The sequence below is a fragment of the Oncorhynchus masou genome, chromosome 27 (assembly GCF_036934945.1).
Source record: "Oncorhynchus masou masou isolate Uvic2021 chromosome 27, UVic_Omas_1.1, whole genome shotgun sequence".
NCBI classification, from domain to species: Eukaryota; Metazoa; Chordata; class Actinopteri; order Salmoniformes; family Salmonidae; genus Oncorhynchus; species Oncorhynchus masou.
The window spans coordinates 32,854,600-32,878,708 of NC_088238.1; the positions used below are offsets into that span (position 1 = coordinate 32,854,600).

At 46.8% G+C, this 24,109-nt stretch overlaps 3 protein-coding genes across 6 annotated transcripts in view; all 3 read left to right on the forward strand.

The window, feature by feature from the left end:
• Positions 1 to 425: 425 nt before the first annotated feature.
• On the forward strand, positions 426 to 13,262 carry LOC135516027 (UPF0606 protein KIAA1549-like). Its single transcript, XM_064939992.1, is given in 22 exon segments — positions 426 to 644; positions 2,872 to 4,341; positions 4,344 to 4,397; positions 4,657 to 4,742; positions 4,983 to 5,151; positions 6,039 to 6,169; positions 6,306 to 6,492; positions 6,818 to 6,877; positions 7,022 to 7,176; positions 7,296 to 7,473; positions 7,702 to 7,886; positions 8,150 to 8,355; positions 8,435 to 8,565; positions 9,148 to 9,162; positions 9,312 to 9,508; positions 9,623 to 9,867; positions 9,976 to 10,123; positions 10,292 to 10,594; positions 10,790 to 10,842; positions 10,931 to 11,058; positions 11,174 to 11,328; positions 12,202 to 13,262. Coding segments are annotated over 22 exon segments (4,620 nt in total). The 5' UTR covers positions 426 to 508; the 3' UTR covers positions 12,430 to 13,262.
• A 3,617-nt stretch (positions 13,263 to 16,879) lies between these two features.
• On the forward strand, positions 16,880 to 19,140 carry LOC135515440 (putative transporter SVOPL). The gene is made up of 6 exons (XM_064939105.1): positions 16,880 to 16,991; positions 17,106 to 17,182; positions 17,315 to 17,329; positions 17,693 to 17,793; positions 17,908 to 17,977; positions 19,129 to 19,140. The coding sequence occupies exons 1-6, from the start codon at positions 16,880 to 16,882 to the stop codon at positions 19,138 to 19,140; spliced, it is 387 nt and encodes a 128-aa protein (XP_064795177.1).
• A 3,022-nt stretch (positions 19,141 to 22,162) lies between these two features.
• Positions 22,163 to 24,109, forward strand: part of LOC135516028 (protein-methionine sulfoxide oxidase mical3b-like) — a 26,431-nt gene continuing 24,484 nt past the window's right edge. For 2 of the 4 annotated variants that reach the window (XM_064939993.1, XM_064939994.1), the window contains exons 1-3: positions 22,170 to 22,449; positions 23,574 to 23,950; positions 24,056 to 24,109. The exon at positions 24,056 to 24,109 is cut by the window's right edge and continues 154 nt beyond it. In XM_064939993.1, the coding sequence (XP_064796065.1) occupies positions 23,609 to 23,950; positions 24,056 to 24,109 (396 nt within the window). In that variant the 5' untranslated portion in view covers positions 22,170 to 22,449; positions 23,574 to 23,608. Of the gene's footprint in view, positions 22,450 to 23,573; positions 23,951 to 24,055 lie in introns of all 4 variants that reach the window. The other 2 variants (XM_064939995.1, XM_064939996.1) reach the window with 2 other exon arrangements.

Consider the following 24,109-nt stretch of genomic DNA (forward strand, 5'->3'; position numbering starts at 1 on the left):
CAACTAGACGAGGTGTCCTAATGATAAAGATGGGATAATAAGCTGGGAATTGTGTCATGACCGACGGTATTATAGGTTAATTAGGATACAGCAACTAAATCCGTTGTCGCCTATCGTTTCATGGGCTATTTTAAATTGGCTTAATAAAAAATATAAAACATTAACCGTACCATGGCTGTCAGATTTGTGAGATGCATGATGTTTGTTGGCAGACGTGGCCTAGTATAAGCTCCCCAATAATGGGGTCAGCCAGCCAGCCAGCTATCAAATGTGACAGGGCACTGGTAAGGCAGCCCGTCTACTGCTTTAATAGCCTAGTTAAAAATAGGCTTAACCCATTAAATGTTTCTATACGATGAAGATATTTTTATTACAAGGCCTTTATCTAAATAGATGTGTATTATTAGATATTTGCATATAGGGCCTCCTGGTCGCCAGAAAGCATGCAATGATGATGCTATAGAGGAGAGATGGCATCGCACGTGTGTGATGTGACTACTCGCGTGCCATGGAAAGCCTGATCCTGATGAGCACGGGTTCGAGGATGTGCCACGGAGCCTCTCAGGGCCTCCGCACTTATTGCGCGCATCTGCTGGTAGCTTCCTTGCTGGTGTCCATGACGATGTCAAGCTCACCTGTTGCAGGTAACTGGCATTTAATTTTCTTACCCTCATAGGCATTGATGGCTGGTGGCTTTGACTCTGAATGATAAGAATTACTGTTCCACACCTAGTTTCATCAAGGTACACTGAGAGATGTGGCCAGTATTTGACTTGTCCTTGACTTTTGGAGCTGTCCTTGGTGCTGAATGCACCAACTTCCATATTCACCCCCATCTCCTTGCCTCCTGTCTTTCCATCCTTTTACCTCTGTCTGTCCATTCATCCTCCTCAATCTCTCAGTGACTCGGTTATGTCGTCAGCGACAGCTGGACAGCGGATGCCTACACACACAGTCACCCGTCAGTCAGTCCCACTTACTGGCCTTGAGGCATCACACACACACTGATACAATCACACACACATACGGCGCATACAAGCACCCACTCAAAGTCAAATATATCCTGACTTAAAATAAAGAAATCTGTGGGCGGCTGCGTGACAGGGGCAGACGGACTACTTCCTGGTGATGAAGGATGTTTAGCACTGCTGATTGGATCATTGTCATCAAAGCCATGTGGATCGACCGAAGGGTGATGCATGCTATTCTTAGAAACGCAAGTCTTTACTCTCATCTATCTTCATTCCTGCAGTCTCGCTCTTTCTTTCTCTTCCCTTTGCATTACTCTTCCCCTCTTTAATTTTATTTTTCTTCTCCCTTGCTCTCTCCATCACTATCTCCCTGTCTGAATCAATGTGTGTGTGTGTGTGTGTGTGTGTGTGTGTGTGTGTGTGTGTGTGTGTGTGTGTGTGTGTGTGTGTGTGTGTGTGCGAGTGCGAGTGATTTGATCCTGCTGTTGGCTGGGATGCCTCTGAGCTGTGTGCTGTGTCTGCAGCATACCAATGAGCTCGCCGCCACACAGCACGTGACACTGCCGCAAAGCACGGCAGTGCCTAGTCAAGGCTAGGAAGAGGAGGAGGCAGGGTGCTTGCTGTAATGTAACTTACTGTACTGACAAGCGTGTGTGTGTGAGTGAGAGGGGATGGATGAGGAGCAGGGAGAGCAAGGAGATTGTTAATTTATTCTGTTTTAGTTAAGGTAACAATCTTAGAGTGACCTGGTTATTGTTATCATACATCTGCACTATAGCACTTTGTGTTACAGTATATTGTACTTAAAATTATGATAAATGAACTGGGTGTTTCTCTATGCCTTTGTGTGCGTGTACGACTCTTCATGGTCATATTGAGTGAGGATTGTGTGTGCAGGGCCGACCCTACAAATAAGCAACAGTCGGGGTCTCAACTTACTGTTGAGAGTTAGAATAATAATACACAAGGTGCCATTTTGAAATTTGGTAGTGCATCAGCAGTTTTCCTCTTATGTCAGTCACTCAGTTATCCCATGTCAGCTAACATTTTATAAATTGCTCGGTAAGTTAGTTAGCCAGCTGTCTAAACATTGTAGTAGTCATGGACGAATTACCGACCAAAATGCAGGGCATGTGCCCAGGGGCCCTGACCTCCAGGGGGCCCACATTGATTTTGTTAGTCACTCACCCAGAAATTGTATTAATATGTCATAAGTGATGGCAAAATGTGTAGAATTGCTGGAAATTGGCTTTAAAACAGAATAACAATTAATTAACTTTTTATTAAAATGTGTATAAATTGCAGGAAATTTGGTTTAAAACTGCACAGTTTCTCCCTACCCCATGACAAAATGTGTAAAATTGCAGAAAGATGTATTTAAAACTGTAGAACTGTCTCTACTCATGTCAAAAGAGGGCAGAGAGGGGCAGACGCATGTTTTGCCCATGAGATGGTCACACAACCAAATCTCTCTTAGGGGCCCCTAAAAGTCTAGGGTCGGCTCTCTCTGTGTGTGTGTGTGTGTGTGTGTGTGTGTGTGTGTGTGTGTGTGTGTGTGTGTGTGTGTGTGTGTGTGTGTGTGTGTGTGTGTGTGTGTGTGTGTGTGTGTGTGTGTGTGTGTGAGATCAGTGCTGGGCTCTATCCTCTGCTCGTTGTATTCTCTAGATGGAGCTCCGCTTTAACTAGGTCTCTCAGCCACCAGCAGGGATTCTGCTCAGCCTGCTGTGTTCATACATTAATTTTAACCACGCACACATGTACACGTCCCTGCGAAAGACTAGTGTCCTTTCCAGGGGGCGTACTTGTACAACAAGCTGCCTCACACTACAGAAACAGGAGAGGCTCCTGCACTATGGGCCATTATGGACATGTGTTGTGACTGTAGTTTATCTCTCCACAGGCGGTGTAGACTCCAACGGAACGACAGCAGCACGGTCGTCATCACGGTCATCATCGTCACCCTCTTCCAGATGGCCAGGTGCCAGCCCACCCAAAGACACTGGTCACCCTGGTAACACTGACGCTGCGTCAGTGGATGATGAAGCTCAGGGCATACACCTCCTCCTGAGACCCCCGGACCTACTGTCCCCCAGTCAGCCCCCTCCTCTTTCCCCCCACAGCCAGCCCACCCTCACCCCTCCTCCGCCCTGGGAGCACGCTCCCTCCCTAGAGGAGGCCTGGGGCTCCGGAGACTACCTGGAGACGCTCTCCTTCATGGACCCAGAGGGGGAGGAACTGGCCCTGGCCACAACCTTACCCAGCCACACCTATGACCCTGACGGCGGGGCCTCCTACGACACCTCCTTCCCCTCTCGCCCAACACTCCCCCTGTCCTCCAGCCTCCTCCGACCCTCTACGTCCCTCACCTCCCCCCTCCAGGAGGGCCTCCCCTTCACCCACCCTGCTGAACCTGAGGGATACCCTCCCTGGGATGAAGAAGATTATGACCTTGGGGACATGTTTCCTCTGGAGCCCACGGAGCTGCTGCTGCCGGATATGAACAGTATGGAGTACTACACCAATCTGCTGGCCAGAGAGAGAGATGAGGAGAGGAACAGAGAGAGGGAACGGGAGAGAGAGAGGGAAAGGGAGCGAGAACGTGAGAGAGAGAGGGAAAGGGAGCGAGAACGAGAGAGGGAAAGGGAGCGAAAACGGGAGAGAGAGAGGGAAAGGGAGCAAGAACGAGAGAAAGAGAGGGAAAAAGAGCAAGAACAGGAGAGAGAGAGGGAAAAGGAGCAAGAACAGGAGAGAGAGAGGGAAAGAGAGCAAGAACAGGAGAGAGAGAGGGAAAAGGAGCGAGAACGGGAGAGAGAGAGGGAAAGGGGGAGGGAGAAAGATTGGGAAAGAGACAGAGATGGAGAAATTGTCATCCCACCCCCAAAGACCACTCCCAAACTTGGCATCACACCCACCGCGACCACAAAAACACACACCCACACACACACTCATACCCCGTCCCCCTCCCCTAGCACAGGGCCCCCTCCAGCCCGGGATCAGAAGCACACCCTTGTCCCCTCAGCGGGTTCCACCCCTCCCCTGACCCTCTCACCCACTCCCTGGGATGGTCAGGGTACACTCACCCCTGGAGTTAGACCCACCTCCAGAGTACCCCCTCAGCCTCCTGTTCCACGGCCCAGAGTCCCCCCAGCTACCCCTGGCAGACACTCTCCACTGCCCCCCTCGAACACCACCAGCCTGGCTCGCCCCCCCATGCTGCGACCTCCAGGGAGGGACCCCATTAAACCACCACCACCCGTGACCTATGTCCCCGGCAACCGACCGACGACCACTACCAAGGCAACCACTGTTACCACGACAACCACTGGCACCCTGGCGAGCGTCAGCTGGACTCCCCAGTCCAGGCCCCTCCAGGACGCCAGTACCTGTGTAACGTCACCAAGCCTGACATGTACCTGGTCAGAGTGGGTAAGACAACACCAGTAGAACTCGTAGTAGACTAGAGATGGAGGCACATATGAGAGGCAATAGTATTCCAATATTGTAGATGGGGATGCACTGTGCTCTACTGTTCTGGCCCGTCAATGTGTTGTGCTGGGATCTCATGGTCACCTGTTTAAAGGGAGCACATCCCTTGGTTAGCCTATAGCTTAGGAGTGTGTTTTCAGGGAATGCGTTGGCAATGGTTGAATGCAGGTTGTTTGAGGTTAACCCTGTCTCTTCCTAGTCCTGCCTAAGTCTGCCTCCACTGTGGGCCTTGGCCAGGTCAGGGACATCTTGAAGAGGGAGTTCAACTGCTCAGTGGAGCTACAGGTAGGTCTACTATCAATACTCACTGGGGAAGCTTTGGGGAAAGAGCATGTTTGTAGCCATGAGATGCATTGCAGGAATGTGCAAATGTGCCCTTCACAAATGTCTTGAAAGCCAATCATGCCTGCCTTCCCTATCCCCCTCTCCTCCTCTCTCTCCCTCTGCTCTCTTCTCCCTCCCAATCCTCTCTCTCTCCCTCTGCTCTCTTTTCCCTCCCAAACCCCCTCTCTCTCCCTCCGCCAGGTCCTGAGAACTCCGTCTAGCTTTGCGTTCCGTGCTGTGGCGGGACCTCTGATCTTCACCGCCATGTCTGTCATCAACGCTCTGCGCCAGTCAACACCAGGCTCCTCCTCGTTACCCACTGTCTCACCCCTCTACAGCATACCTGATCACAAGTACCAGATACACTCTGGTAGGAACCTCTCTCTCTCTCTCTCTCTCTCTCTCTGTGCAGTTGTAATGTTTTCTTCTTTTTTTTTACTGACTGTCTAGATTGGTTTTTCTGAGTGACTCTTTCGTTTTAGTCGTTCGTTTGACTTGCTGGTCGCAATGAGTCCTATAGCAGGATTAATACACGCTCCTCCTGCTCAGAGGTTCCAGAGACGTGGTAAGACCAATAACTGTCATTTATGCGCACATGGAAATAGATCATATGTTGCAGGCAGCATAGAGAAGAAAAATACACGTTTGGAACTGATAATTGATCTCATGAATTAATTTATTATATTATTATATGTTGCGATGACAGAGCTTTGTAGAACCAAAACATACACAAACTCTGCTCAACACATTTGAATCGTTTGGGAAGCTGCAGTTTGAACGATATTGTGCTTATCGCCCTCATGACAGTCAACCAATGCATTCCGCCAATCGTCGTTCACAATCTAGTCCGGTTGCGGCCACAGCTAGACCTCGTTTCTAATATATCAAGAAATAATCGTATTTGTATGCCTAGCAATCTACAAATGTACATTGTTTAAATCAAACTTTTACAAGTCTGTCACAAATGGAAGCTCCAATTAGCCCCCTATGGTGAACTGCGAAATAGAGGCTTGTAGAATCATGACTTGAGTTTTCAGTTCATTGTTGGCCGGTAGGGGGTCCTGCGTGCTCTGGGCATTAATGACTGAAATGAACTAAATGAGTCGGAAGATTTGTTCTTTTAACTTGAACGAGTCGAAAAGTTCTGAGCCGAACTTCCCATCACTCGTGTGTGTGCGCGTGCGCATTTTAGTGCTGCATTAGACAATGTGTGTGTGTACTGTCAGTGTGATAATCTATAATGTGTGTGTTTTTCAGTGCTGCAGTTCATGCCCAGTCACATGGATGTGCGTGTGTGTAACTTCAGTGAGCGAGTAGAGAGAGGATTGCTGATGGCCTACACAGAGACACGCCGACGCGCGTATGAATTTGGCAATGTTACTGTACAGGTGAGAGTCGTAGCTGTGAAAGTGTGTGCATTAGCCATTCACTTGGGCAGGTTCAGCGGAGCTGAGGAAAGGGATTCAGATCAATCAAAAAGTGAGTCAATCTGTAACGTGTGTGTTTGTGTGTGTTTACCTCCAGCTTCTGAACATCACCATGGGTCAGGCCAAGCCACAGGGTGACCAGAAGGTTCCTGTGGACATCACGTTTGCGTTGCGTGATGGACGGGGCTACCTGTTAGGGTCAGAGGTCAGCGGTCACCTGAGACACTTAAGCACGGTGGAGTTCAGCTTCTACCTGGGCTTCCCCGTGCTGCAGATCGCTGAACGTAAGTCACACACACACATCTCATCTACCCCTCACTGACACCCCACACACACCCCCCATCTATATACCAGTTACTATCCCACACACACACAGATGCCAGCACACACAGACACATGCGCACGCACACACACACACACACACACACACACACACACACACACACACACACACACACACACACACACACACACACCGAGGTGCTGTTTGTAGCATCCTGACCATATGTATATATTGTACTCCCACACACACGCATTCTAAATGAGTTACTCGCCCCACAGACAACAGTGACTAACCTGATCTTCCCTATCCTGTGTTTGTCTCCCCAGCCTTCCACTACCCCGAGCTGAACGTTTCTCACCATCTACGCTCCTCCTGGGTCCGCACAGGTACGAATTTCAGCTTCGGGACTTTCAGCCTTAAGCTCAATATTGAGAGAGCAACCGTGCTAGAGCAGCACGCGTGTGTTTATGTGTTGCAGTCATGATGGCCGTTTTTGAGAGCTGCATTAGTGTTGCTGGTGTGTGTTGCAGTGTTAATGGGTGTCCAGGAGCAGACGGTGACTGAGCGGAGCTTCAAGGCTCGTCTGGAGCGCCGTCTGGCCCTGCTGCTGGAGGAGGGGCTGGGGGACGGGAGTCAACGGCGCCGCTGGAAGAGATCCACGGCCGTGGGTAACAACAGCTTACAGGTAAACGACACACTTATATACTCTCGCACCCACTATGGGTGCTGTTTGTAGCATCCTTACCCCATGCACATGCTGTACTCACACACACACACACAATGACTCCATGGTGTTATCTCCAGGTGGTACGTGTGTCGAGACTGGCAGGTTCAGGTCGTTCTCTGGAAGTGGTGTATTTTGTGGAGGGACCAGGGGGGGAGAGAGTTCCTGCTGATGCCACCGCTGCCACCCTCAACCGCCTGGAGCTGCAACGGGCTGCCATCGTACTGGGGCACCGCGTCCAGAGACCCCTTGCCCAGCGTGAGTCTATGCATGCGGCCGCGCAAGTGTGTGTTCACGCACCAGCGTGTGGCCGCATGCACACTTGTGTATGTGTGGATTTCCATAAGTAGTACTTATGTTATTCAGTGATTCGCAACGTATGCCCTTGTAGGTTGGCTGCACTCATTTCCTAATGTACAGTAGCATATTGCTTAGATGAAAGTGTAAGCTGATTGTATACGTACATAATGTATTTGTCTTCTGTAGCTGTGGAGACGCTGACAGTGCCCCCGTCTGAGACTCCGAGCAGCAGTGTCTGGCTGATTGTGGGGGTGGTGGTGCCTGTCCTGCTGGCTATCTTCATCATCATCATCCTCTACTGGAAACTGTGCGGCTCAGAGAAGCTGGAGTTTCAGCCTGACGCCATCAACACCATCCAGCAGAGACAGAAGGTCAGGGGCAGGGGTGAAGGGTTAGAGGGTCGACCTCTATGGGTGACTGTGGATTTGTGATCTGACTGGAATTGCATCAAAATGAGAATGGCATAAGGCTGTAGTCATGCATACTTACATGTCTTGATGTGCTTGTTCCACCCTTACCTCTTCCCTCCCCATCTCTTACTCTCATTCTCCCCTCTTTCTCTCTCTTTCTCCCCTCTCTCTCTTTCTTTCTATATCTTCCCCTCTCTTTCTCTCCACCCCCCCTCTCTCTCCAGCTGCAGGCTCCCAGTGTGAAAGGGTTTGACTTCGCCAAGCTCCACCTGGGGCAGCACAGTAAGGATGACATCATGGTGATCCAGGAGCCTGGTGCCCTCCCTATGCCCATCAAAGAGGCCACCCCCTCTGAGGGAGGGGATGTCAACACTCCTAAATCCAAGGGCTCCTCCACCAAGGCTGCCCGCGCTAACCGCCGAAGGGGGAGGTTGGTAACACATCCACAAGCAGGGATACATCCACACTAATCCACAAACCCACATTAACCTTTTTCTCTGATTGGCCAGACTGTCCCCGTCAGATGGTGACTCGTTAGGTAGCGACCAATCGAGTGGCAGAGAGTCTGCAGAGGAGACCACAAGACATGTGGCCACGCCCCATGAGGGGAAACAACACCGAAACAAAACGCCCAAGAATGGCAAGAGACATGACCCTTTCTCTTTACCTAAAGCCTTATTCATAACATTCTGATAGAAATGTACCATGATGGAATAAACTTGATTATTTGTCATTTAGATTAGAATGAGGATTCCGGTCATATCTACATGTATACTGTATCTACAACGGCCATGCTGAAACACAGAGGAGACTAAGTGGTAGAGGGAGAGATTGTGAGAGTGTGTATATGCTCATGTGTGTTGTGCCTGTGTCCTAAAGAGCTATGCACTGACTCAGCAGGAGAGAAACTGATTAAAGGAGTTGCATCAAAGAGAAAAACCGAGGAAGAAAGAGAGAGCGAGAGAAACCACAGGGGAGAAAGAGGTAGTGAGAGGGAACAGGGAAAGAGGAGTGCTGCAAAGAATGCAGGATGGAGAGAGCATGGAGGAGCAGGAGGGCGCAGAAGAGGAGGGGAGAAAAAGCTTGCAATGTGAACATGAATCTCTGACCACCAAGTGATAATGCTTCTCGCCCCCTCCCCTCTCTGTCTTCCTCTCTGTCTGCCTCTCTCTGTCTACCTCTCTCTCGCCCTCCTTTCTTTTTGTTCTGGCCTGGATCATAGGGAGGAATAAGATGAGTAAGTCCTCCCTTCGTGTTGAGTGGTTCAGTAAAGCTGCAGCTTGCCAGAAATAACCCAGTTTACTGCTACAGTATTACTACAGTTTACCTTACTCTTTTTCCCTCTCTCCTATCTCCACTCTCTCCTCTCCTCTCTCCTCTCCCCAGTCCCTCCCACAGGCAGTGGTCCAGATGAGCTACTCTCCTCTTCCTCCATCTTCGACCACGTGGACCGTCTGTCCCGAGGCTCTTCTGACGGCAGGGGTTACCAGGCCAACAAGGTCCAGTTGATTGCCATGCAGCCCCGGCCCAGCCCACCACAACGCTCACACAGCCCCACCCTCACAGAGAGGGTCAGCGCAGAGGTGAGAATACACACACACACACATCTAGCTCACACAGGCGAATACACTCAGACGTACACACAAACAGTCACACACAGCTTAAAACTCCTTAAAATCTTGTGTGTGTGTATCTAGGTGGCTCTGAGACATAAGTCGGAGATTGAGCACCACAGGAACAAGCTGCGTCAGCGGGCTAAGAGGCGGGGCCAGTGTGAGTTCCCCTCTATGGATGACATCCTGGATGCCTTCGGGCAGGCGCAGGAGGAGGCGGGGCAGGGAGTGTGTCCCCAGCGCCTCTACAGCTCAGCCCATGACCACATGGACAGCATCCTGCACACCGACCCCCCCTCGCCCCCCACCCCAGGGGAATCCAGGAAGAGGTGATGGTCAATACATACTCAGGCTGAATTCTGTGACTGAATTAGATGAGTGTGTGAGACTGTATGAATGAGACTAATCTTTGCCAATGTGTTTCCCTGCCCTGCCAGGGGGAGGCGCTCTCCTCGGGGCCGGCGGAGGCAGCAAGGGAACGGCAGTCTGCCAGACACAGACAGACTGACGGACAGAGACCGCCTGCTCACAGACCACAGCGCCACCTACAGGAAATACCCTGGACTCAACAATGTGGCCTACATGGTGAGACACACATACTATGCGCATACTGTGTGTTTGTGCTGGTGTGAATAGTGTGTGTGTTTGTGTGTGTGTGTGGGTGCGCATAGTATGTGTGCCTCACCATGTAGGCCACACCCACACCATATACACGCTCACTCACACTTATTCCTCCTCTTCTCTCTCCTCCAGTCGGACCCGGATCTACCTCCAGACCACGGCAGCCCCTCCCCTAATGATGAGGTGTTTGACCACGCCCCTCCCCCGCCGCCCTACGTGCCCCCCCAGCCGTCCATCGAGGAGGCGCGGCAACAGATGCACTCCCTATTGGACGATGCCTTCGCCCTGGTGTCACCCTCCTCCCAGGGCAGCGTCAGTGTCGGGGTCACGCAGGTCAGCCCCGCCCTGCCGAGCCCCTCTCCCTCCCCACAGACACGCCCATCACGCCAGTGGGGCTCCTATCCCGCAGCCCCCACACACAGCCCCTTCTCTGCGGTAAGAGTGTGTGTGTGTGTGTGTGTGTTTGCGTGTACTCCCAGGGTCTCTTCTATGAAATATGAATCATACTGTCTCTCTCAACCTCTCACCTTCCCTCTCTCTCCTTATTACTATTTTGCATCCACATGTTTCTTCTCTCGATATCTCACCTTCTCTCTCTCTCTCTATGTTCTCTCCCCTCTTCCTGTCTAGAGGTATGCAGAGTTGGGGATGTCTCCCTCGTCAGTACAAGGCCTGTTGCAGAGGTGAGACAGACGTTACTATACTAACCAAGCTGAAGTACATTCAGTGAATGTCAGCATTTCCAAGGTCTGGTGTATGTGTGTGTTTCAGGCAGGGCCTGGGTTCGGGGGCCTATGTTACTGCAGAGGAGCAGCTGCAAGAGTCTGTCTACGCCAACAGGGGGCAGTATGAAGAGCCTCCCTCCTCCTCCAGACCTCGGCCTGTTGGGGGGAGCACAGGTAAAGGTGCCATATGTGCGCGTGTGTGTGTTAATTGGGATTGATGTGTGTATGGTAAGTGTATACTGTGTGTATCTAATGATTACTTACACATGGTGTGTTGTTTGTGTTTCAGGTGCTCAGCTGCATCACCTGACTCAGGTGGGCTTGTCGAGCCGGATCAGTGCGTACCCTGGGGTGGGCCGCAGTGTCTCTGGGCCAACAGGCTCCAGCTGGAACCAGCAGCCTTTAGACCAGGACCTCTCCAGACCTGGAGCCAGCAGAGAGAGTGTGAGTCAGACCACATGATGACCGACAGGGACAGCATGACATGCTGACCACACCGCTCGCGTCGCAAATTAAACGTACACATACATGTTATTCAATCATTGCACCCACACTGCTGGTGTGCGTCAACCAGTGTCAGCGTCGCCAGAAGCTAAAATAGAACTTAGTTCTATTTGTGACGCTTAACACACTGCAATTCCCGCCTCTCTCATCTCCTCATTGGTTTTTAGGAGCATACACCCATGTATGATTGAAAGATGAACTAAGGTCGACACTCCAGTCCAGTTGGTGGTGGTAATACACCTTAAAGTTGGTTGCCAACCGCCATATAAAGTCCAAAGAAGAAGAAGCCTGAAGGAGGAGAGATTACTGGAAACATACTCAGTTTCCCCTTTTATCTGTAGATTAATTGTTGGAGTAGGGGACCTTGTGTATTTCAGGTAAAATAACAACCCAATGTTTATATCCCAGGACAAATTAGCTAGCAACAGCAAGCTAGCTAGCTAAATTGCCATAAATGTTTAATGCTTTTCGATCTGTCCCCAAATTAATATAGTTGGTTCAGAGTTCGTTTTGATATTTCAACCTGTGGTGTGGGTGGACAAAATCAACATGCGCACGATGGTCGCACGCAGACGCACGCACGTGTGCTGTCTGGTCAGCATGTGAGACTGTTTTGGCGTGCCACATGTCAGAGATTGAGAGAACCATTTGTTTTCTAGAGGAGTAATCTAGTTTACAGAGGAGTAATTTGATCTCTGACTCTTGCCTTCTCTATTATCCTATCTCTCGAGCTCTTACCCTGTCTCTCTCTCTCTCTCTCTCTCTCTCTCTCTCTCTCTCTCTCTCTCTCTCTCTCTCTCTCTCTCTCTCTAGGTGCTGTCGTTCCCTGAGTTCTCCTCCCCCGCTGTGTTTCAGATGCCCAGCTCCTCTCTGGGAGACCATTCTGTCCCCCCAATGCTCCTGGCCCCTCCCACTCCAGAGTTCCCCCTAGACGAGTCCTCCCCCTCAGCCCAAAGCTCCGCCTCCCTCATCAAGGCCATCAGGGAGGAGCTACGACGACTCGCCCAGAAACAGGTTGCTGTGGCCGGCACCTACTCCTAGACCAGTGTAAGCACCTACCCCATAACTGGTCTGAACCAGTTTGAACTACTACCTAAACAAGTATGGACCGATCAGAACCACTACCCCAAACTAGTTTGAAACAGTCAGAACCACTTGCCCTAAACTGGTCTAAAGAGACTTACACTGCTATTCATAAGCTGGTCTGAACAAGACTCAGCCTGTCTGCAACAGATACGATTTCCTTACAACAATAACATCACTGTTCTTTAAAGGGTTCTTCACTCTGTAAAGGTTCCTCATTCTACAGCACAGTGTTTCCACTGGACGGGAGGATTGAGTTTGTTTTCTTCAGCGTTCCATAGAAGTGCTTCCGTGAGAGGGGCCGTCTCTGCCCTTCCTGACCTCCTGTATGTGGTGCTAAACCTCAGCGTAACGTCTCCTGTCATTAAGTTAACCATGCATTGCCTTCAACATACATTCATCATCAGCCATGTTGGTGAGGTCTTCTCCATTCATCAGCCATATTGGTGAGGTCTTGCACTGTAGAGAGAGTTGGAGACTTGGAGTATAGTGTACTTTGCGCATGGGGGATTTGAATATATAGATGAAAAAAGTATATAAAAAAGAAAATATTATATGTGAAGAGATGTAAAAATCCCAAGTGAGCACAATATGAATTAATAAGAGTGACCAATGGAGTATTGAAATTGTATTTATTTTTTATTGCTCTGAAAGTATACTTTTAAATCCTTTATTTTGACCAAAGACCAATACTGTTTGGATGTTCTATGGCTGTTTTCTCTGTGTTAGCGCTCACTTTTTCCATGGAGCTGATCATAACGTTGTTTATCGCAGTGGAGACGTCGCTTAGCACAGTTGCACGCCGCTCGTGTGTTCATGTGTTGCTGGTACAAAAATGGAGAGAAAAAAATGGATTATGCTTTGCAGACATATAACGTGTGTATATATAGCGCTTTTCAGTAGGTGTCAAAAGAGTTGACATGGGGCTAACCTATCCCATCCACCACCAATGTGACTTTCTGCGGCAGAACTCTCACAGAACAAAGGCATTTCTGTGGTGACGAATGACTGTGTCGAATTGTGATAGTGTTTCTCTTGGTGGGAAGAGCTGGAAAACCACTCATGCTTGACAACCACAGAAAATAGGCTACCTGTGAAATTTAAGATTGAAATGGGAATGATTTTACACCACATCGACATAAGGTAATGCAAAGGTGATTTGGGGAATTTTGATGGGATGGTTTATAGCAGTGAAAAACACCTACATGTCCAATTTCCCCCAAATAGCTTCCTCTCCTTATCTCCTTTCCTTAGTCAACTATTATCCAAATGGATGTAAAGGTGAACCTCTCGAGGAGGTGAATTTAGGAAACAAAGCCATTTTGGACAAATGGACATACTATACTGTAGCAGTTGGTTGTTTTAGTGGTGGTTAAGTGCTCTTTGTCTCCATCTGCTGGTGTTATGGCTGCATGGCTGGCTTCCCTCTTTGCTTCAGGTTGTTTTCTCTGAGGTCTTATTGTATTGGGTTTGGTCAATGGTCAGTAATGTGTGGGTTTGTGCAGGCAAGAGAAGGCTTGCCCATCCAGCTCTGTGCTCTAGCTATCTACAGCATGTTGACTATGTTTGAGGCTTGGCTAGCTAGCTATTAGTGATGTGACTCTGTTGCTGTTGTCTTCTCTCAGGCATTCTGCTAAAATAAGTACAAAAAATGTTTAAAACAGAAGTTAAACTGAAGAGTTGTAACACACAAGTAAAGAGTGAAGAGTGTTATACAGTGCCATCCGAACCTGATCCATCCAAGCACATAATACATCATGATAATCAAGCAGTAGAAAAGATGCACTATGTAAGTGTCATTCTGTTATACTCTTGTTTTGCCTTTTCTAATCATTTTTTAAAACCTAAATGAAAATTGATATAACAATAAATGCAGTATATAAAATAAATATAAGCGTAAAATATGTCAAACTATTTTATCTGTGATTGCTCAATTATATGGACAACCTTTCAACGGAAGGACTAACACACCTTCCCTGTGGACCAATCCTGATTTATAACTCTTCATCTGCTGGGACTTATAAACCTTCCTGATTGGACCTGGCACCTGTCAATAAGGCTGTAGGACTATACACAGAGTGGAGTCACAGAGATGTGTGTGTGCAGACGACAAACCGATTCACCTGGTGCTACTAAGTAACTTACAGTAACAGACCCTTCACTCCCTCTGTACAGGGGGTTGGAGTGTGTTGATGTCTCCTCAGTCTAACAGCATCTCACACACAGCCTATACCGACATGGGGAGCACAGACACACTGCCAACATGGAAAACACACACACTCAGAATTGGATATTCCTGTCTAAAAAGATAGGATTCACTTCAAACTCTGGACTTCAAACTCTGCAGTACCTTCTGAATGTTTCATAGTTCTGTGTTTTATAGATCTGTGATTCTCTGAGACACCAGAGTGTCGGAGCAGGCTTGTTATTGGCCCTAATGCCCTGAGATCATACCCCTATACTCTCTCTCTGTCCCCAGAGGGTATGTGTTTTGTCTACCCTTGAGACTGGGGCGGGTCCATCTATAGGCCACACCCTGGGGCGTATCTTCGACAGTGTAGATGCTCAGGTGTGTTAAATGTCAGACAAGGGTGGGGTTCCTGCCCGACGAGATTCACAGACGTTGCATTGCATCAACGACTGCTCAGTGGGGCATCAAATTTCTATATCACATGTTGTGGTTAACTGACATGTTAAACACCTATCCAGCTGTTGTGAGGTCTGGCATGTGTCTGCAATGTTGTCGGGCAGGAACACCACCAATACCTGTTTTCCAGCTCTCTCTCGCCCTCCCACTCTTCATACCCCTCGCTCTCTCCCCTCCTTTCCCTTCTCTCTCTCTATCCCTCTCTTTCTCCTCTCTCCTCCCTCTGAGCTGCATCCCTGTGGTGTATAGAGTCTGAATGATGTGTAAATCAAACATTAAAGAAATTATGTGTTTAAGGTCAGCCTTTGCTGTCTTAGTTTTTTTCTCTCCAAAAGTTGAATCATTGTATTTTAGTTGCTGGTCCCCCTGTTTAGTTTTGCACCTCCTTCCCCATTCTGATAACTGGTACCTAACCCTTCAGTCCCGTAATCTTCCAACAAACACACAGAGACTGAGAGAAACAACAGGATAAACCTGACTGAATAATGCCTCAACTATTGTAAACCCATAATCTGCAACAACCCAACCTCTCCCCTGTAGTTCCGCTCTCACATCTCAACAATACCCGGTAGGCTAAAATATATTTATGTTCAAGGCAAATAGTAATTCTCATTGGGTAGTCCTGTTTGAATATAATATATCGTGGACAGAAAAGGGAGGGACAAACTGTCTTGATCATTTTACTTCTGGGTAACCGATATTAGTTTGAGTAGTGTTGTTTATTTACTTTTACAGTATTTCATTATAGATTAGCATATGTAGGTTACAGACGTTAGGCGGGACCTAAAAAAACTGTCGTCTAACCTTTTTCAGCAGTGTTGTCAACAACTTCCTGATTCACCTGTCTCAAGGTGTGCAGAACTGGCTGAGTTTCTGCATTGAAATTGATTCTCAAGATGGCCAATATATGAAAAGTTCTTCTTCATGACAAGGATAGCCTTCTTCAAAAAAGTTAGAATTTCATCACAAAAAGCAGGTGACAGTGATTTCCCGCAAGGGTGTCATTTGCTGCATAGTTTACTTTGTGCATTATTATGGATGTGCGGTTAACTTCGCATAATACATCAATGCGCTGCTCAATGTATGATAACGTTCTGTAGATTTTGTTTAGCATTTAAAACTTTGCCGAATAGTTGTAGTTGTGGATTTATTTTAACGTTTCTAAACGTTATAACACAGTGTCGGGATTGTATTTAACGTGGAGTCAGCAATGGTCCTTATGTTATGAGAATCCAGGAGAGGGGAGCTGTAAAACCCACTTCGGCCCCCTTGGGTTCTTGAGAGCTAGTTGACAGGTAGACTTAATGTTGTTGGTGGTGATACAGCATGGGCAGGTGACGATGTTATTTTGTGGTAGGTTTTTGGCAGGACATATTTTGTATAATATTAAAGGGCCAATTTGTGATTTCTACTTCTATTTTTGCATTTTAAAGCCCATTGATTGTTAAAGAGCATAACTTGGACATGCTTCATGAGCTTAGTTCAACTGACCCCCTCAGAATTCAAAGTTAACTTGTTTGTAAACAATGTAATTGTGAAACAACTGTATAGCCTCAAAACATGATTAAAACTATAAATTTGATCTCATGGGCGGTCAGTCCTTGCATCCATAGCTCTGTCCATGAATTTAAGTGGTTCCATTTTTCTAGCCCCACCCTGCAACTGAAACAGTGGCCAGTTTGTTGATTGTTGAGGTAACGTTACAGTATGGGCATCGTATATTGTATTAACAGTATGGTAATGGTGTAGACTGCAGTGTCTATGGGCAGTGTAGGGAGACTGAGGAGGTCCTCCATGATGACTCAGCTGGTTAGCGCCATCCAGCTAGATGAAGTGGAGATGGAGGTCAACAACCCTCACCAAGAGGTCAAAGGTGAGCGCCGCTCATAAACCACCCAGTAGGTAGAGTGTTTGGTCATGTGCTGGGAAGTGATAATGTGAGGGGGAAGTGTGTATGTGGGATTTGGACTTTGACCTCTTGTTTCAGAGCCACAGACGTACAGTGTGGAGGAAGAGGTGGAGACCATCGGCTTTGATCACTTCCATGTTCTGTTGTTCATCATCATTTTAAAATGTATTTGAAGATTTTATTTCACCTTTATTTAACCAGGTAGAACAGTTCAAGTTCTCATTTACAACTGCGTCCTGGCCAAGATAAAGCAAAGCAGTGCGGCAAAAACAACAACAGAGTTACACATGGGATTAACAAATGTACAGTCAATAACACAATAGAAAAATCTATGTAGAGTGTGTGCAAATGTAGTAAGATTAGGGAGGTAAAGGCAATAAATCGGCCATAGTGGCAAAATAATTACAGTTTAGCTTTAACACTGGAGTGACAGGTGTATAGATGATGATGTGCAAATAGAGATACTGGGGTGCAAAATAGCTAAAAATAAAATACAAATAACAATATGGGGATGAGGTAGTTGGGTGAACTATGGTCAGTGCCAGCGTGAGTGTCCGTGTGTGTGTCTATCTTTCTAGCTGTCTATCTGTCTGTCCGTATGTTAGTGAAAGGGCTCTTGCTAAAGGTTGTGCAGAAGCATATAAGCATGCATGTATATATTGTAGATAGCGGAGGCAATGGAGTTCATGTTTCTGGCCGTGGTGTCTTCTGAGATCCACTGTGAGTGGCATCTGGACGACTGGGAGGTGGCTCTGGACTCCACGGTGAGGAAATACACCAACCAGCATGCAGCTGGGTTTTAAATATCTGGTAGACCTATTACACATGTATATGATACACCTTTCTATCTGTCTGTCTCTGTCTGTCTCTGACTCAGATGGGTGTTTGCGGGGTTCATGGTGTGTGGGTTGTTTAGTGGATACGTGGCTGATAGATGTGGACACTGGAAGGTCTGTCCCTTTACAGGTTTCTGGGATGAAATATACATGAAACCTTCTGAAACTGTTTTTATCGGTTGTAACAGTCTGTGTCGGAATGAGTGTGTAGATGTGTCTGATGGTTTATCAATCTATCTAGGTCAAGGGGGGCCTAGATAATAAGTATATATATACACTACTGTTCAAAAGTTTGGGATCACTAAGACATTTCCTTGTTTTTGAAAGAAAAGCAAATTTTTTTGGTCCATTAAAATAACATCAATTTGATCAGAAATACAGTGTAGACATTGTTAATCTTGTAAATGACTATTGTAGCCAGAAATGGCTGATTGTTAATGGAATATTTACATAGGTGTACAGAGGCCTATTATCAGCAACCATCACTCCTGTGTTCCAATGACACGTTGTGTTAGCTCATCCAAGTTTATCATTTTAAAAGGCTCATCATTAGAAAACCCTTACAATTACATTAGCACAGTTGAAAACTGTCCTGAATGAAGAAGCAATAAAACTGGCCTTCTTTAGACTAGTTGAGTATCTAGAGCATCAGCAATTTTGGGTTCGATTAGAGGCTCAAAATGGCCAGAAATAAATAACTTTCTTCTGAAACTCGTAAGTCTCTTCTTGTTATGAGAAATGAAGGCTATTCCATGCGAGAAATTGCCAAGAAACTGAAGATCTCGTATAACGCTCTGTACTACTCCCTTCACAGAACTGTGCAAACCGGCTCTAACCAGAATATAGTGTAGCCTAGTGGTTAGAGCGTTGGACTAGTAAATGGAAGGTTGAGAGTTCAAACCCCCGGGCTGACAAGGTACAAAATCTGTCGTTCTGCCCCTGAACAGGCAGTTAACCCACTGTTCCCAGGCCGTCATTGAAAATAAGAATTTGTTCTTAACTGACTTGCCTGGTTAAATAAAGGTAATACAAATAAAGAGGAGTGAGATGCCCTGGTGCACAACTGAGCAAGAGGACAAATACATTAGAGTGTCTAGTTTGAGAAAAAGATGCCTCACAAGTCCTCAACTGGCAGCTTCATTCGTACCCGCAAAACACCAGTCTCAACGTCAACAGTGAAGCGACTCTGGGATGCTGGCTTTCTAGGCAGAGTTCCTCTGTCCAGTGTCTGTGTTCTTTTGCCCATCCTAATCTCTTCTTTTTAGTGGCCAGTCTGAGATATGGCTTTTTCTATGCAGCTATGCCTAAAAGGCCAGCATCCCGGAGTCGCCTCTTCGCTGTTGACGTTGAGACTGGTGTTTTGCGGGTGCTATTTAATGAATCTGCCAGTTGAGGACTTGTGAGGCATCTGTTTCTCAAACTAGACACTAATGTATTTGTCCTCTTGCTCCTCAGGCACCTGTTAATTGAAATGCATTCTAGGTGACTACTTCATGGAGGTGTTTGAGAGAATGCCAAGAGTGTGCAAAGCTGTTATCAAGGCAAACGGTTGCTACTTTGAAGAATCTCAAATATAAAATATATTTTGATTTGTTTAACCCTTTTTTGGTTACTACATGATTCCATATGTGTTATTTCATAGTTTTTTGTTGTTGGAAATAGTACAGATAAAGAAAAACCCTTGAGTATGTGTCCAACCCTTTGACTTGTACCATAATATATATATATATATATATCTCACACACACACATCAGGACATGTACATAGTGAACTCGTAAATATGAAAATAGAATATAGTACATCAGAACATGACCTACCGCTTGCAAGTCAATATCAGACTGGAAGGAATTCTCATTCGCAATCTCTGCATGCAGTAACCAATGGCATAATTGGTATGTAAATTCAACCAACCAGTAGAAATACATATTTCTGCAGTGTCAAGCGGAAACCCTGTTACACATGCATGTGTGTGTGTGTGTGTGTGTGTGTGTGTGTGTGTGTGTGTGTGTGTGTGTGTGTGTGTGTGTGTGTGTGTGTGTGTGTGTGTGTGTGTGTACAGTGGGGGTCAGATTCACATGAGGTCATATGCACACTCTTTTGTTTTACTATCTGAATAATGGTACTGTTCGTGTACAAGTCTGATTTGTTTTTGTGCTCGCTCACTTTCTCTCTCTGTCTCCAGTCATCCGTCTGAATATATGCCTGTTGAACGTGTTTGGGAGGAAGTTGAGCATGGTTCTCCTGAAGCTCATGGCAGCCCTGTTCTTCATGCTGGTTAACCTCTGCTCTACTATGTATAAACTGTAAACACTCTGTGGGGTTTGATTGTTTTATTTCGTCACCAATTTCAAATACGGTATCAATACTTTTGCTCATGAGATTCTCTCTCTGTCACTCTTGCTCTCTCTCTTTCAAGGTTTAGTTTTTGCCATTCTGCTGTTCTGGATCAGGTCTCTGGTCTCAATGATTTTCAATGTGGTTTATACAGTATTTATACTGCAGAGGTATGTGGACACAACTTTACATTCCATCCACATATATACTGTTAGTGTATAACAATGTATTGTATAGGCCTCTCTCAGGTGTATACTGTGTGTGTCTGGTGACTCCTTCTGTCTCTCAGCTGTACCCGACTGCAGTGCGTTCTCTTGGAATGGGTTTCTGCACTTCTTTCAGCCACATCAGAGGCATGATCGCCCCCCTTCATAGCACAGGTCTGTGGCTGTGTGTTGTTCATGTTGGCTGATGCTTGTGTATGTGTGTATTAATATGTGAATGTGTGTTACAGCTGTTTATTCTTAAATGTGTGTGTCATAATGTTTGACTGTGTGTGTGTGTGTGTGTGTGTGTGTGTGTGTGTGTGTGTGTGTGTGTGTGTGTGTGTGTGTGTGTGTGTAGGTGTTGATGTCACATTCAGTGATTTTAGATATGCTGCCATTTACTGTGGCCTGTGTGCTTTGTGCTGTTGGAGCCTTTCTATTGTCTATCGAGACAAAGGGACGAGCACTACTGGTATGGCACTGTCTGTGTTCCTGTGTGAAATTAAAATAATACTCTATATGTGATATACAAGTCTTGGTGTATTACTTTATTTCATTCGATTCACTTTTTTCTCTTCACAGCAAAATTCCTGACTGTGTACATGTGATTCTCAACACATTCATGCAATTGTACATTTACACATTACACGTTTTATACTTTGACAGCTGTCTTTGTGTTGTAAATGATCTAGATATTTATTTAAAGTGTGTACGGTTGAGCGAAAATAACTGGTCAGGCGGGGGAATTCAGTCTCACTTCCCAACCACTAGATGGTGACATTACCCTGTAGGGAGATTTTAGCCTTCGTCTATATATAAGACAAAGTTCTAATCCAAATGGGGTTCCGTGAAATCTTAAGCAAACAGAGCGAGACTTGGAAACATTGAGAAGCCCCGTCATGGAGAGGTTAACGTTAAAATTAGACTGTAACACCACCCACACACAAACACCACGGGGCAGCTTAGTTGGATGTGTGTTAGTGCGCATGTGTGTGTGGGGTGTGGCGCGGGCATTATACTGAAGTAGCTACTGGGAATATAGTATGGATCAGTGAAGGTGATCAGGTATTAGCTGCAGCGTAAGCTATGGGGTCAGGGGTTAGCCACAATGTTTAGCTATAGATTAAGCCCTGCCCTCTCAGGCTTGGGTCTTCAGCTATGAAAATATTGGCTAATTTGGGGTTAGTAAAGAGAGCAGAGCAGATCTCCATATGACCATAAGTTGAAAATTGTGGGTAGGCCTATAAACGTTTATTTGCTCTGTCATGTGTAGGCCTACACCTGGCATGTGCAGGTACCTCTACACTGACAGAATGTATAACCCAAAACCTTCTCTCTGACAGCACTGAAGGGTTTGGGTCTCGGCCATATGCACAAATAGGCCTCTGTCTGTGTGTTCTGTTCACACATACCCACTCTGTTTTTGTGTGCCTATGAGCGGGCATCTCTCTCCCTCAGCACCACTTTCCTACAGAATGATCTCTCTCTTCTGATCCCTCTCCTCTTTAAGCTTGTTAGAGCCCAGTCTGTTCCCCAGGGACACCATGAGATTAGGTGTGTGTGTGGGCGTGCCCGTGTGTGTGTGTGTGTGTGTGTGTGTGTGTGTGTGTGTGTGTGTGTGTGTGTGTGTGTGTGTGTGTGTGTGTGTGTGTGTGTGTGTGTGTGTGTGTTGTGTGTGTGTGTGTGTGTGTGTGCCTGTGTGTGTGTGTGTGTACTGAAGCCTATGTGAACATGCTGTGTGGGAGGAGTCTGTACTTGGCTGTTCCCTGACCTTGGACGAGAAAAGCGTCTGGATGTGAGAGAGCGAGAAAGACAGACTTGGAGAGTTTGGTATCAACATAATGCACAGCACACTATAAGGAAGGGAGGGGGACAGGCTGAGACAATGGCGGCTGCGGTATAGGCTACTGCAGTGCAGGTTTGTGGGTTGTTGTTTCTGTGGCTGAAGATAGATTTTACATTCGAATTCTGAGAGACACCTGGCAACCCGTAGCTGAGCTGGAGAGTGATAATGTCTGTACAGGCCAGACGACAACACAGCATACAGTAAGTCCTACACTGTTTGTGTGTGTTCTTCTGTCAATGTTTGTACTTGAATGTGTTATCTCGAAAGTGTAATGTGGACATAATGGACAGACAATACTGAAAGAATGGAAGCTCTTTGATGTGCAAGGTAATTATGTAGAATGTCCTAGGCACTTAGACTCATCTAAAATGGATAGTATATTATTTATGTATGGTTTTTAGTCTTGTGTGGTTATTTGGTGCTGTTTATTTTCGTTTGGAAGATTAATAGAGTATCTATCAAATTTTCTAATTCAATCTAATAAACTACTATACTATCTCCCCCTGCTATGCTGACACACACTGGAGTGTGTGTGTGTGGGTGATGGAGTATGTGTGTGGGTTTCTCTTGGTGCTTGGTGCGGATGGATCCACTATGTATGAGGTGCATTGTCCCCCCCCCCCCCCCCAACCACACACATTCCCTCCATCTTTCTCTTTGTATTGTCTGGTGACTGCCTTGGTTATTGTCCCAGTCTTGGGATGTGGGCACATATTCCACCTCCTCCCCCCAAGTCCTTATCCACCCTATGTTTTTATTGTGTAAAAAAGTAATATGTTTATAATGTATTCTAATTATATGAGATAATTATGGCTGAATATACCATACAGAAATACACTGTATAATGCACTTTATGTTCACACACCTAAGAGCACTGAATATAATACAATAGCAGGATATTGTAAGTCGCTCTGGATAAGAGCGTCTGCTAAATGACTTAAATGTAAATGTAAATATAGTACACTTTTCTGAGGGCTTTGAGTGTGTGACAACCAGAGTCTCAGCAGTGGATATACTACATTACCCATAAGCCCAGTTCACAGCATGGAGAGCTGGTTTATCTGGGCTCTAACAGTATAAGAACATCTATGGCCCTACCTCCCAGCAGGGGATCTTAGCCTCTGATATGCAGCCAGCTCAGACAGAGAACACCTTAATCCAAACACACATACACACACACACACACTCTCTTTCTTCACTCACTCACTCTCACTCACTCACTCACTCACTCACTCACTCACTCACTCACTCACTCACACACACACAGTAGACTATTTGCAAACTTAGAAATGTTTCATAAGCAATTTATTTTCTTACTTTCCAGGCAGCCAATGAAAGAGCCCGGAACGGGAAGCTGAGATGGAGTTCCCAGAGTTCCCAGGGTGCCCTGCTGCTGCCGGGGTTGCCGTGGGCGACGAGGCGGAGAAGGAGGGACATGCCCAGGTTCTATTTGATGAGTTTGTCCAGGCGTCTACTTGCAGAACAACACTCCGTGCTTTCAACCTGCTGTGTGAGCACCTTCAGCTCACACACACACACACACAGTCACAGACCTACTCCCCGACGCAGCCGCAGAGGCCTTTCTACCACAGCCTCAAAGAACGCCTCAGCTACTGGAAGGCAAACGCACTTTGGGCCAAACTGGACAAACGGGCCGCCCACCACGAATACGGGAAGGGCCGTGTCTGTGCCAACACCACGGTACTTTTTAGTCATTTAGAATCTGGTATTTAACATTTTCAAATACACAGGCTGCACAGCGTGTGTACGTTTCTAGCTTCTCATCCCAGCTGTCTCCTCTCCCAGTGTGTGATCATCGGGGCGGGGCCGTGTGGTCTGCGTACAGCAGTAGAGCTGGGG

Bases quoted from the DNA above. Each gene is read 5' to 3' on its own strand.
- LOC135515440 (XM_064939105.1), top strand. From the start codon at position 16,880: ATGGGCAGTGTAGGGAGACTGAGGAGGTCCTCCATGATGACTCAGCTG. The intron at 16,992-17,105 runs GTGAGCGCCGCT...CTCTTGTTTCAG, and splicing joins CCCTCACCAAGAGGTCAAAG to AGCCACAGACGTACAGTGTG. The intron at 17,794-17,907 runs GAGGAAATACAC...CTGACTCAGATG, and splicing joins GTGGCTCTGGACTCCACGGT to GGTGTTTGCGGGGTTCATGG.